This window comes from Dreissena polymorpha, chromosome 14, assembly GCF_020536995.1.
Source record: "Dreissena polymorpha isolate Duluth1 chromosome 14, UMN_Dpol_1.0, whole genome shotgun sequence".
Classification (NCBI taxonomy): domain Eukaryota; kingdom Metazoa; phylum Mollusca; class Bivalvia; order Myida; family Dreissenidae; genus Dreissena; species Dreissena polymorpha.
Genome location: NC_068368.1, coordinates 67,323,176 through 67,335,759, shown reverse-complemented (window position 1 = coordinate 67,335,759; position 12,584 = coordinate 67,323,176). Strand labels below are relative to the sequence as shown.

At 37.3% G+C, this 12,584-nt stretch overlaps 1 protein-coding gene across 1 annotated transcript in view; it reads right to left on the bottom strand.

The window, feature by feature from the left end:
* Positions 1–569: 569 nt before the first annotated feature.
* Positions 570–12,584, bottom strand: part of LOC127857652 (uncharacterized) — a 33,400-nt gene continuing 21,385 nt past the window's right edge. The window contains exons 6-10 of the mRNA XM_052394228.1: positions 11,383–11,591; positions 10,668–10,763; positions 7,106–7,318; positions 5,427–5,495; positions 570–3,255 (exon numbers count right to left, since the gene is read on the bottom strand). Of these exons, the coding sequence (XP_052250188.1) occupies positions 3,151–3,255; positions 5,427–5,495; positions 7,106–7,318; positions 10,668–10,763; positions 11,383–11,591 (692 nt within the window). The 3' untranslated portion in view covers positions 570–3,150. The remainder of the gene's footprint in view (positions 3,256–5,426; positions 5,496–7,105; positions 7,319–10,667; positions 10,764–11,382; positions 11,592–12,584) is intronic.

The following is a 12,584-nucleotide window of genomic DNA, read 5'->3' as shown; positions in this document are numbered from 1 at the left end:
ATTTTTGAACTCATCCAAGATATCATTGGGACAAATCTTCTGAGCAAGTTTCATGAAGATCGGAAAATAAATGTGGCCTCTAGAGTGTTAACAATGTTTTAGTATAGCCATATAAGGAAAAATTCCCCCCCCCCCCCCCTGGCGGCCATGTTTTTCAACCAACCGGCATCATTTTCGAACTCATCCAAGATATTATTGGGAGGAATCTTCTGACCAAGTTTCATGAAGATCAGAAATAAATGTGGCCTCTAGAGTGTTAACAAGATTTTACTATAGCCATATAAGGAAAAATGCCCCACCCCTTGGCAGCCATGTTTTTCGAGCAAACGTAACCATTTTCGAACTCATCCAAGATATCATTGAGACCAATCTTCTGACCAAATTTCATGTAGATTGGACAATAAAAGTGGCCTCTAGAGAGTTAACAAAGCAAATGTTGACGCCACACAACGCACAACGGACAAAAGGCAATCACAAAAGCTCACCATGAGCACGTTGCGCTCAGGTGAGCTTAAAACTGGTTAATTTATACTGTAATAGCAAGACTTAGTGTAACATCAACAATAACATTTATAATTAATAACATTTATTACTGGCAAGAGGTTTTTTAAACAAATAACAGTTACACAAGTTAAAATAACTTTGGAAAATCAGTGGCTGAGGTCAAATTTTTATAAATGACAGATACATAGAGTATAGATTAAGGCATGTACACCATCAATTAACCTACTGTAGTATAGCAAACTTTTCAATGAAGAAAGCTTTTTGTATTATTTTGATCCCGCTATACTCATTCATCAGAAGTAAATACTACTTGGCTATGCGGGTATATATTTTGTAACAATAATCATTTTCATCAATATCATCACTAAAATATTGAAAGTGGATATATATCTGATTGCAAAGAGTGAATATGCATTCTTTGAATAGATTTATGTAATGATTCACGATCCATACAATTTTTTTTTCAAGACAAAACAGGGAATAGAAAAAAATGTTACAACACCTATATATTGTGCTACATTGTTCATGAAATAAATAAATGCTTTATCGGATTATTCATTACATTTACGTTACAAAATGACTGTAACTTTTATACAACAAAATGGGACTAGAAAATATAGTAACAATACAATAATATATCATAAAAAACAATAAGTATGTGATATAAGCATTTTAACAACAATATAACATTTACAAACAAAAACAGAGAATATAATTGGAATGTTACCTCCTTAGAAAATAGTATGTTTATTAAAACAAACTTAGCTCACTTTTTAAATAAATACAGTTTTACCATGGTAACCCATTAACACATGTCCTGCAAATTTATGTCGTGTTCTGGGAAAACTGGGCTTAATTCATGTGCATAAAGTGTCGTCCCAGATTAGCCTGTGCAGTCCCCACTTTCCGCTTTAATGGTATTTTTAGTTTCAAGGAAGTCCCTCCTTACCGAAAATCAAGTTTAGGCAGAAAGTGTCGTCCCTGATTAGCCTGTCCGGACTGCACAGGCTAATCTAGGACAACACTTTACCCACATGCATTATGACCAGCTTTCACAGAACAAGACACATTTGATTTAGACATGAACAAGAGCTCAAGACCTGTCCCAAGACGGCCCACTCAACTATTCTTCTTTGATGAAGGTCAAAGTAATAAGTCTTGGTCATTGACTTTATACAGACTCGGAACACGTATGAAGACATAATAAGGACAAACATGTTGCACTCCAGCATTAAAATGAATATTCTAAGTATGCAAGAGGCATTAATCTGAGTTATGGGCCTTGGTGAGTGACATCGCATGATGATACCAAAACAAGAGCACCGCATAACCGGTGCAACCCTCGGCTGTGAAAGCTTGTCAATTTTTTTGTTGATGAGGTCAAAGTGACCTTGAACTTTGACCTAGTGACTCAAAAATGGGTGTGGCGTGTAGAAGTCATCAATGTGCATGTACATATGAAGTTTCAAAGTTGTAGGCAGAAGCACTATGATGTTAGAGGCAAAGTTAAAGTTTTATATTAAAGGTCACAGTGACCTTGACCTTTGACCTAGTCATCCAAAAATGGGTGTGGGATGTAGAACTCATCTAGGTGCATGTACATATGCAGTTTCAAAGTTGTAGGTGGAAGCACTATGATGTCAGAGGCAAAGTTTAAGTTTTATATTAGAGGTCACAGTGACCTTGACCCTTGACCTAGTGACCCAAAAATGGGTGTGGTGTGAAGACTCATCAAGGTGCATGTACATATGAAGTTTCAAAGTTGTAGGTGGAAGCACTTTAATTTAGAGCCAATGTAAAGGTTTTAGCACGACGTCCAGACGGCGAGGAGGCTATGACAATACCTCAGGATTTCTCCGAAAACAGCCTAGCTAAAAATGACTTGTGAGAAGTTTAATATAATCTTAGTTGCGTTTTAGTTAAAAGATATATGTTCTTGTTAAATGCCATCTCCAACCTGAATTTCAACTTACATGCAAACCTTGACCGGGCAAAAGGGGGCATAATCCTGCTAAAAACTTGCCAATTATAGTTCTTGTTCAATAAATGAGCCATGCTCTGTGAAAAGGGGGTTTAATATATGTGCACAAAGTGTCGTCCAAGATTAGCCTGTGCAATTTGCACAGGCTAATCAGGGACAACACTTTCCGCTTTTATGATATATTTTGTTTATAGAGTATCTTCTTAGCAAAAATCAAGTTTAGGTAAAAAGTGTCATCCCTGATATGACTTTAGGTTGCACAGGCTTATACGGAGCAATACTTTACATACATGCATTAAACCCCCTTTTCACAAAGCATGGCTGAAACGTTTATTTAGATCTTTGGCACACATGTAACGTTTTCTGTCAATATCTGTAGTAAATATAGAGATATGGAGTATTTGCACTCAAACACAAACGTTATTTTCAACGTACAAACGAGAGGCATAAGTCTGCTAACTTGAAGGTCAGACTTATGAATCTTGGTCAGGGACCTTTTGAACTGACGAGCAGCAAACATCATAAAACCTGAACAGACTGTGAGTGATTCGCAGATGGTTCTGGTTTTATGCTGTTTTCAGAGAGTCATGTCCAGTTTGAGTGGGAAACTAGTGTTATGCTGTTTGCTTAGAGCTGTTTTTACTATGTTTTCAAGCGGGATACTGTTAAGTCTTGGAAATCTCGTCAAGTATCAGTCGAGAGGCGAAGGCCACAGCAAACGCCAGCAGCACTGTGAGAATTGCACGGTAAGAGATGGACATGTTGAACACCTGAAATATCCAGAAATATATTTGTGATGCGCTCCAGGATAATAGGGCTTAATGCAAGTGCTTTAAGTGTTGTTCCTGATTAGTCAGTCTGCATAGGCTAATAAGTAACAATACTTTCCCCTTTTATTGTATTTTTTGTTTGAAGGAAATCCCCTCTAATATAGCAAAACAATCCCGGCACAAAGTGTTGACTCTGAAAGCCTGTACATACAGCACAGCAGTCTAATCTGGGACAACAATCGCGCATATGCATCTAGCCCTGTTTTCTCAGAGTGAGGTTAAATATTTGAGTCGCGTTTTGAGAAAACTGGGCATAATGCATGTGCATAAAGTGTCGTCCCAGATAAGCCTGTGCGGACTGCACATGCTAATCTGGGACGACACTTTACGCATATGCATAAGGCCCAGTATTCTCAGAACAAGACTCATTTGTTTACAAAAAACCTTTTCCATTTAGAAAGTATGTATTCTTTATATAATGAACAGTTATTTAATAACAAGAGGGACTTGTGGACCTAGGCTGCTCACCTAAGACAAGTTGGACTCACTTTGTTCATGCAAATCGTCTGTACTTTGTGTGATAACAGTTGTTTTTATCAAGGTTTCTTACTCTGTATGATGGACATTTGATATTGCCTCAGACAGAACTAGAACAAAGTTTTACCTATCAACACAAATAAAAACATCATAAGTAACCTATAGAGGGGCAATTTTGACCCCAAGGGCACAATTTAAACCAACTAAGTGGTGGACCCCAACGGCATAATTTAAACCAACTAAGTGGTGGACCCCAAGGGAGCAACTTAAACCAACTAAGTGGTGGACCCCAAGGGCACAATTTAAACCAACTAAGTGGTGGACCCAAAGGGCACAATTTAAACCAACTAAGTGGTGGACCCCAAGGGCACAATTTAAACCAACTAAGTGGTGGACCCCAAGGGCACAATTTAAACCAACTAAGTGGTGGACCCCCAAGGGCACAATTTAAACCAACTAAGTGGTGGACCAAGGGCACAATTTAAACCAACTAAGTGATGGACCCCAAGGGCACAATTTAAACCAAATAAGTTGTGGACCCCAAGGGCACAATTTAAACCAACTAAGTGGTGGACCAAGGGCACAATTTAAACCAACTTAGTGGTGGACCAAGGGCACAATTTAAACCAACTAAGTGGTGGACCCCAAGGGCACAATTTAAACCAACTAAGTGGTGGACCACCAGATGGATAGTGTACTCTTATTGATTGAGGTTTAGAGAATAATATTTTTAAGTTAATTGTTTTATATGTTTATATAAATACATAAATGAATAAACACCTGGAATGAGAATGTATCTATTACCTGAAACATGGCTTTATCAAATTTTCCACAAGAGAGATCTATCAGCCTGTACAGGAACATACTCCAGAAAGTCTGCTAAGCCTAACAAGTAAACCTTTTTACACTCAGATTTACAAACTAAGATATATAGATTTTTTTTTGAAAAAGGGAAATTACTTAATCAATTCTGCTATAAAGTGATTTATGATACTTGAACCATCAGCACTAAAATACACAGACAGACAAAAATGGCCAGCTAGACATTTGTTTTTTTATTTGGAATTATCTCTGTTTAATCAGAAATTTAGGCATATAATTTCCGTCAATTAACTTTCTAAAACTTTTCCTGGCTGAGCTTTTTAATAAGCACTAAGGGCAAAGCTACGTGCCAGTAAGTGACAATTACTTCAGTTAAATGAGAGGTAGATAAATAATGACTGTAGAAATAACTTCATGACCATTCCAATAAAAGTTATTTGTCCCGGCAAGAATTGAAACCGGGGATCCTCAGATTTGTAGTGCTGTAGTGTGTCAAATAAGCTACCCGAAGTTTTGACAAGAATTGCTTGATTTGTGGGCATGATTTTTTTTAGGCTTTTTGGTTTGACTAAGATGTATCAACTCAAATCCTCCAAGATCAGTCCTAGGCCTCTCAGAGAAAAAGAGGTTTGGGCTTAGGGTTAGCTACCCTAGCCTGTGAAAATACCGCTGGCTGCAGAGATGTCAAACAACAGAGAGACAAGACACCTATTCCTCGGTATATGTCACAAATGTCACCATAGGTGAAGATCAGATGATGCATGTTGAAATTGTGGCTCTCTTGTTTGCCCCAGGCCAAGGTCTAGACTCACCTGCATCTGAAGGGGCTGAGTATGCAGGAACCCCATCAAGTTGTAGCGGTCCTTGGTGGGGCAAATACACTGAAATACATCACATAGTGAGTGACATCAATCATACATCACAAAGTGAGTGACATCAATCATACAGATACACTGAAATACATCACATAGTGAGTGACATCAATCATACATCACATAGTGAGTGATATCAATCATACAAATACACTGAAATACATAACATAGCGAGTGACATCAATCATACATACAATAGTGAGTGATATCAATCATATAAATACACTGAAATACATCACATAGTAAGTGACATCGATCATACAAATACATCACATAGTGAGTGACATCAATCATACAAATACACTGAAATACATCACATAGTGAGTGACATCAATCATACAAATACTGAAATACATCAAATAGTGAGTGACATAAATCATACAAATACATCACATAGTGAGTGACATCAATCATACAAATACACTGAAATACATCACATAGTGAGTGACATCAATCATACAAATACTGAAATACATCAAATAGTGAGTGACATCAATCATACAATTACATCACATAGCGAGTGACATCAATCATACAAATACACGAAAAATGGGTTAAAATTAAACCTACTGATTAAGCACGATCTAATGCTCCCCAGGCCAAACCAGGCACAAGAAATAATAGCATGGGCACCAAAAACATTTCAGAATTCAAGCTTCAAAGCCCCTATATAGCCATACTTTGATCATTACAGGCCTTTGTTTCTTTGGCCTCAGGGTAAGTATTATCCTTCTTAATTCACGATCTACGTAGAGAAATGAGGCATTAATTTGCGTTGATTATGTGGGTGACCAATCCACGAATTTACCAACGCAAATCAGATCGGAAAATGACCGACACATATTCTTTATTTTTCCAAAATCAAAAATCCACTTATTGTGCCCTCAAAAGGTAATTTTTATGTTCATGCACATAAATATTAATGATATATCAGCTTAAGAAGCTGTAAGGTTTAACAAACAGTGGCCCTTTGTTCCGATACTGCTTTGTTCCAAAAAAAATTAAGATGAACATCTAACAATTTGACAGACAAACCAACCAACAGAATGACTCCAAAATGCACTACTCATACCAAGTTTTCAGGTGGATAAAAATGTAATTAAGCCCTATTCTGATAATTCTCTGTCCGTAAGACATGAAGTTGACTAACCAAAAAACTGAATGACAAACTGATCAGGTGTATCCTCTTTTAAACTTCTTTTATCTGGCCCCATTAGACAGTTCTGTACCTTCATCATGCCCTGTCCCTCCCCATAGCCCCAGTTAGCAACACCCTGTAAAAGGCACTTTCAAAACTGAGAAAATATTACAAATTTTCCAATTGCTCTGAAAAATTCCCTAAAGGAAAGTAAGTTCCGTCCAAATGAACATTATCTGCACGTGAGCAAACAACGTAAGCACTCAAACTGAACTATACAGCATAGCGGCATGTGAAAGGATATTGAGATTGGTTTGTGTAATTAATTAAGAACCAAGCAATTAAGAAGACCAAAAATTCCCAATTTAAAGATTTCACAACGCAAACTTTCCCAATTTTAGGGGTTCTCATGCTAATTTTTCCCAACTAACCCAGTACTGCATGGTCCTTATCACCATTTGGCAACAAATATCAAGCTTACGCTTATCATGCTCTGCCCCTCCCCGTTGGCCTCTGCGTAGGCTGATCCAAGCACGAGAAGCAGAAGCATGGGCGCAAGGAACTCAATAATCTCGAGGATGCTGGGAGAGTGGCTGAGCCAATAGATGACGTAGTCTGCAGCCCAGATCAACACAGAGGCCATCCAGCTGGCTAGCCAACGCTGCAAGGACTGTGACACATAGCGCATACGACTCTGTAAGTGAAAGGAGCCTTGTTCTGGCAAAACAGGGCTTAATGCATACACCTATGTAATTAAAGAAAGAAAATAAAAAAAGGAAGATTTAATGCATGTAAAATTAAATATTAAACATATTTTACCCCACGAAACTCTGTAATTAAAGTTAGCCTTAATGCATAAGAATGACTTAAATAGCAAAATTATTAAAACATATTTTGTATTTGAGTCAAAACCAGTCGAGAAGATATCAGCCTCACTCTAAAACAAACGGGGCTAACTTAAACTAAACTTGAGCCTCACTCCTGTTAACTAAAACTAAACTTGAGCCTCAATCTGGCTAACTAAAACTAAACTTGAGCCTCAATCTGGCTAACTTAAACTAAACTTGAGCCTCACTCTGGCTAACTAACACTAAACTTGAGCCTCAATCTGGCTTACTTACACTAAACTTGAGCCTCACTCTGGCTAACTAACACTTAACTTGAGCCTCACTCTGGCTAACTAACACTAAACTTGAGCCTCACTTTGGCTAACTAAAACTAAACTTGAGCCTCACTCGGGCTAACTAACAATAAACTTGAGCCTCACTCTGGCTAACTAAAACTAAACTTGAGCCTCACTCTGGCTAACACTAAACTTGAGCCTCACTCTGGCTAACTAAAACTAAACTTGAGCCTAACTCGGGCTAACTGAAACTAAACTTGAGCCTCACTCTGGCTAACTAACACTAAACTTGAGCCTCACTCTCGCTAACTAACACTAAACTTGAGCCTCGATCTGGCTAACTAAAACTAAACTTGAGCCTCAATCTGGCTAACTAAAACTAAACTTGAGCCTAAATCTAGCTAACTAAAACTAAACTTGAGACTCACTCTGGCTCACTAAAACTAAACTTGAGCCTCACTCTGGCTAACTAAAACTAAACTTGAGCCACACTCTGGCTAACTAACACTAAACTTGAGCCTCACTCTGGCTAACTAAAACTAAACTTGAGCCTCACTCTGGCTAACTAACACTAAACTTGAGCCTCACTCTGGCTAACTAAAACTAAACTTGAGCCTCAATCTGGCTAACTAAAACTAAACTTGAGCCACACTCTGGCTAACTAACACTAAACTTGAGCCTCACTCTGGCTAACTAAAACTAAACTTGAGTCTCACTCTGGCTAACTAACACTAAACTTGAGTCTCAATCTGGCTAACTAACACTAAACTTGAGTGTCAATCTGGCTAACTAACACTAAACTTGAGCCTCACTCTGGCTAACTAACACTAAACTTGAGCCTCAATCTGGCTAACTTACACTAAACTTGAGTCTCACTCTGGCTAACTAAAACTAAACTTGAGCCTCAATCTGGCAAACTTAAACTAAACTTGAGCCTCACTCTGGCTAACTTACACTTTACCTGAGCCTCACTCTGGCTAACTAACACTAAACTTGAACCTCAATCTGGCTTACTAAAACTAAACTTGAGCCTCACCCTGGCTAACTAACACTAAACTTGAGCCTCACTCTGGCTAGCTAAAACTAAACCTGAGCCTCACTCTGGCTAACTAAAACTAAACTTGAGCCTCAATCTGGCTAACTAAAACTAAACTTGAGCCTCGATCTGGCTAACTAAAACTAAACTTGAGTCTCACTCTGGCTAACTAAAACTTAACCTGAGCCTCACTCTGGCTAACTAACACTAAACTTGAACCTCAATCTGGCTAACTAACACTAAACTTGAGCCTCAATCTGGCTAACTAAAACTAAACTTGAGTCTCAATCTGGCTAACTAACACTAAACTTGAGCCTCAATCTGGCTAACTAAAACTAAACTTGAGCCTCAATCTGGCTAACTAAAACTAAACTTGAGCCTCACTCTGGCTAACTAACACTAAACTTGTGCCTCAATCTAGCTAACTAAAACTAAACTTGAGTCTCTATCTGGCCAACTAACACTAAACTTGAGCCTCACCCTGGCTAACTTACACTAAACTTGACCCTCAATCTGGCTAATTAAAACTAAACTTGAGCCTCAATCTGGCTAACTAAAACTAAACTTGAGCCTCACTCTGGCTAACTAAAACTAAACTTGAGCCTCACTTTGGCTAACTAAAACTAAACTTGAGCCTCAAGCTGGCTAACTAACACTAAACTTGAGCCTCAATCTGGCTAACTAAAACTTAACTTGAGCCTCACTCTGGCTAACTAACACTAAACTTGAGCCTCAATCTGGCTAACTAACACTAAACTTGAGCCTCAATCTGGCTTACTTACACTAAATTTGAGCCTCAATCTGGCTAACTTAAACTAAACTTGAGCCTCAATCTGGCTAACTAAAACTAAACTTGAGCCTCACTCTGGCTAACTAACACTAAACTTGAGCCTCACTTTGGCTAACTTACACTAAACTTGAGCCTCACTCTGGCTAACTAACACTTAACTTGAGCCTCACTTTGGCTAACTAAAACTAAACTTGAGCCTCACTCTGGTTAACTAACACTAAACTTGAGCCTCACTGGCTAACACTAAACTTGAGCCTCACTCTGGCTAACTAACACTAAACTTTGGTCTCAATCTGGCTAACTAACACTAAACTTGATCCTCAATCTGGCTAACTAAAACTAAACTTGAGCCTCACTCTGGCTAACTTAAACTAAACTTGAGCCTCGATCTGGCTAACTAACACTAAAATTGAGCCTCACTCTGGCTAACTAACACTATCCGTCCTAACAATCAATTTTCATCACAAATAAGTTATATATGCAGTTGCCAAGAAAAACTTTGACATATGGTCTGCCAAGGATCATTCATGAGGAGTTTGGTGAAATTCAGCCAAATCACTTAAGCAGATGTCATTTGAAAGAAAAAGTTTACACACAGCGGGTACAAAATAATTCACTTAAGCTTACAATATTAAGCACATTGTGATTTGAAGCAAGCATATTTGCAAAATATTGAGACTTGAAAATGCTGAAATTTTGAGACACTTTAAATTGCTGTCTTTTGCATAAAAAATTTGCATTTGAGCTTTGGTTTGGGAAAACAAGGCTTTAATGTTTGCTCTCAATAGATTTTTTTCCTTAAAGGAAGTTTTTTCTAAACAAAAATCCAATATAGGCAGAGAGTATCACACTGATAAGCCTGTGTGGAAAGAAGAGGCTTATCAGGGATGATGCTTCACACACATGCATTAAGCCCTGTTTTTCCAAATCAGAGCTATTTTTTCCCCACTGATTTGAAACCGTAGGATTTTTACTTGACAAAATTGAATCATTAATGTCCACATATGTAATTACTTCTTAGTGATACCTTACTGTAAGTAAATTTCAAACATTACTACTACATGGATATCCTCTCATATGAAACCACATCTTACTGATATTTTCCAGTAGCACAGTAAAAGCTCATCATCAGTCATAATCGGGGGTCCATCATCGTCCCGGGAGGTCTGGCTCTCCATGCTTGACTCAATCTATTCATTAACAAAAATTATATTTACCCTTCACCATTCAGAAGCAAAGTGAAAATGGCTTTGTGAAATCAGCATTAAATTAGAACAGCCTGTGATTACTCGCAGCCTGTTCAGGTTTAATGCTGTTTTCTGCTCATCAGTATCTAAGGTTGCAAATGAAGCCTTAAAAACTTGAATCTTGTAAGAAAGGTCTTTAAATAAATATATTTTTCTGAATGACTACAAATGCGTGAAAATATTTATCTAAGTGGTAAAAAGTTAAGTAAACTGACAACAGATGGCAATAAATAGGGGATCTGCATTAATTAACACTGATCAGGGCTTATTTAGCGTTTACAATTCAAGATCAACCACAAATTTACACTCATTTTATTTTGGGAGCTTTGGAAGAGGTTTCTTGAAATGTTTTCAAAGGCTTTAGCAAGCATGCTGTCAAATTTGAAACTCTCATCATGTGTAACTGTTTTAAAATATTAACAAATTAAATTTGAAAATGGAATTGAACATCCTTTACATAGCTGAAATAATCTATTTACTTTTTGTTCTCCTCCATTCTCTTCTTTATAGACAATTATAATGCAGCTACATGTATCTACAGAGATGGTAATATGACAGATACCGATTCTGCAGGAGCATTATTTCTTGGTGCAGGCAGTAAGCTGTTGCCTTCAGGACCAAATGAAACCGGTTCATCTGGCTGTTCTGAGTTACCCCCTGTTTGTTCTTGAATGTTACTAGGGGCAACAGGCTGTTCCGATCTACTCCCACTTCCACGCATAATTTCATTCAGTATGTTATCTTGCTCTTCCATCAAAAACCACTCATGGTCTTTAAAAAACAGAAGTTAAAGTTAATAAATATACTGCTAAAAAAGGCATTAGAATCTCATGCAAACATAAATATAAACAAGCAAATTCGTTGAATTGATATCACGAAAAAAATCCATTTTGTGACAGACCAATAGATGTTTAGACCGACAGACTGATGGATAACGCGAATTCTATATCCCTCTACCTTTGGCAGGGGATAAAAAGAATAAAGATGCTGACTGTATGAGGGATTCACACCCCATTTATCTTCTGATTTTACAGTATAATGTAAATTTTCTGTCACCTGATATAATGATACAACCAAGACATATTCAATATATAAATATTACATGTCTGACAGGGTGACAGTAAATTTATCAACTTGAGGAAATACTGTCAACCGAGGCAAAGCCTTGGTTGACAGTATTTTTCCCAAAGTTGACCAATTTACTGTCACCCTGTCAGACATGTTATATTTAATATACCAAAAAAAAACTATTCAAACATTAACAATTTAAATGAACCATGAACAATTTTAATATTCAATAATTGTATTTAATTTGTATTTAATTTCAGCAATGAACAACTATTAATATTTAGATAACAATAATAAAAGTACACTGGTTAACACAGTCAATTTCTTATCACAGAAAATAAAAATTAAACAGTTAAACAGTATTAAGGATGTCTCTCAAAGTGTTTTCTAAGTCTAACAGTAACATAGTATTAACTTCAAACAATTTTCTTCAATGTTATTATTTCAAATGTCGATTATTTCTATTCTAACACGATTTCATTAATAAGTTATCCACAAGTGGAGGTGTCCCTACAAGTAATTACAGTACATACTGTTGAGTATGGTGGAGGTGTCCCTACAAGTAATTACAGTACATACTGTTGAGTATGGTGGAGGTGTCCCTACAAGTAATTACAGTACATACTGTTGAGTATGGTGGAGGCGTCCCTACAAGTAATTACAGTACATACTGTTGAGTATGGTGGAGTTGTCCCT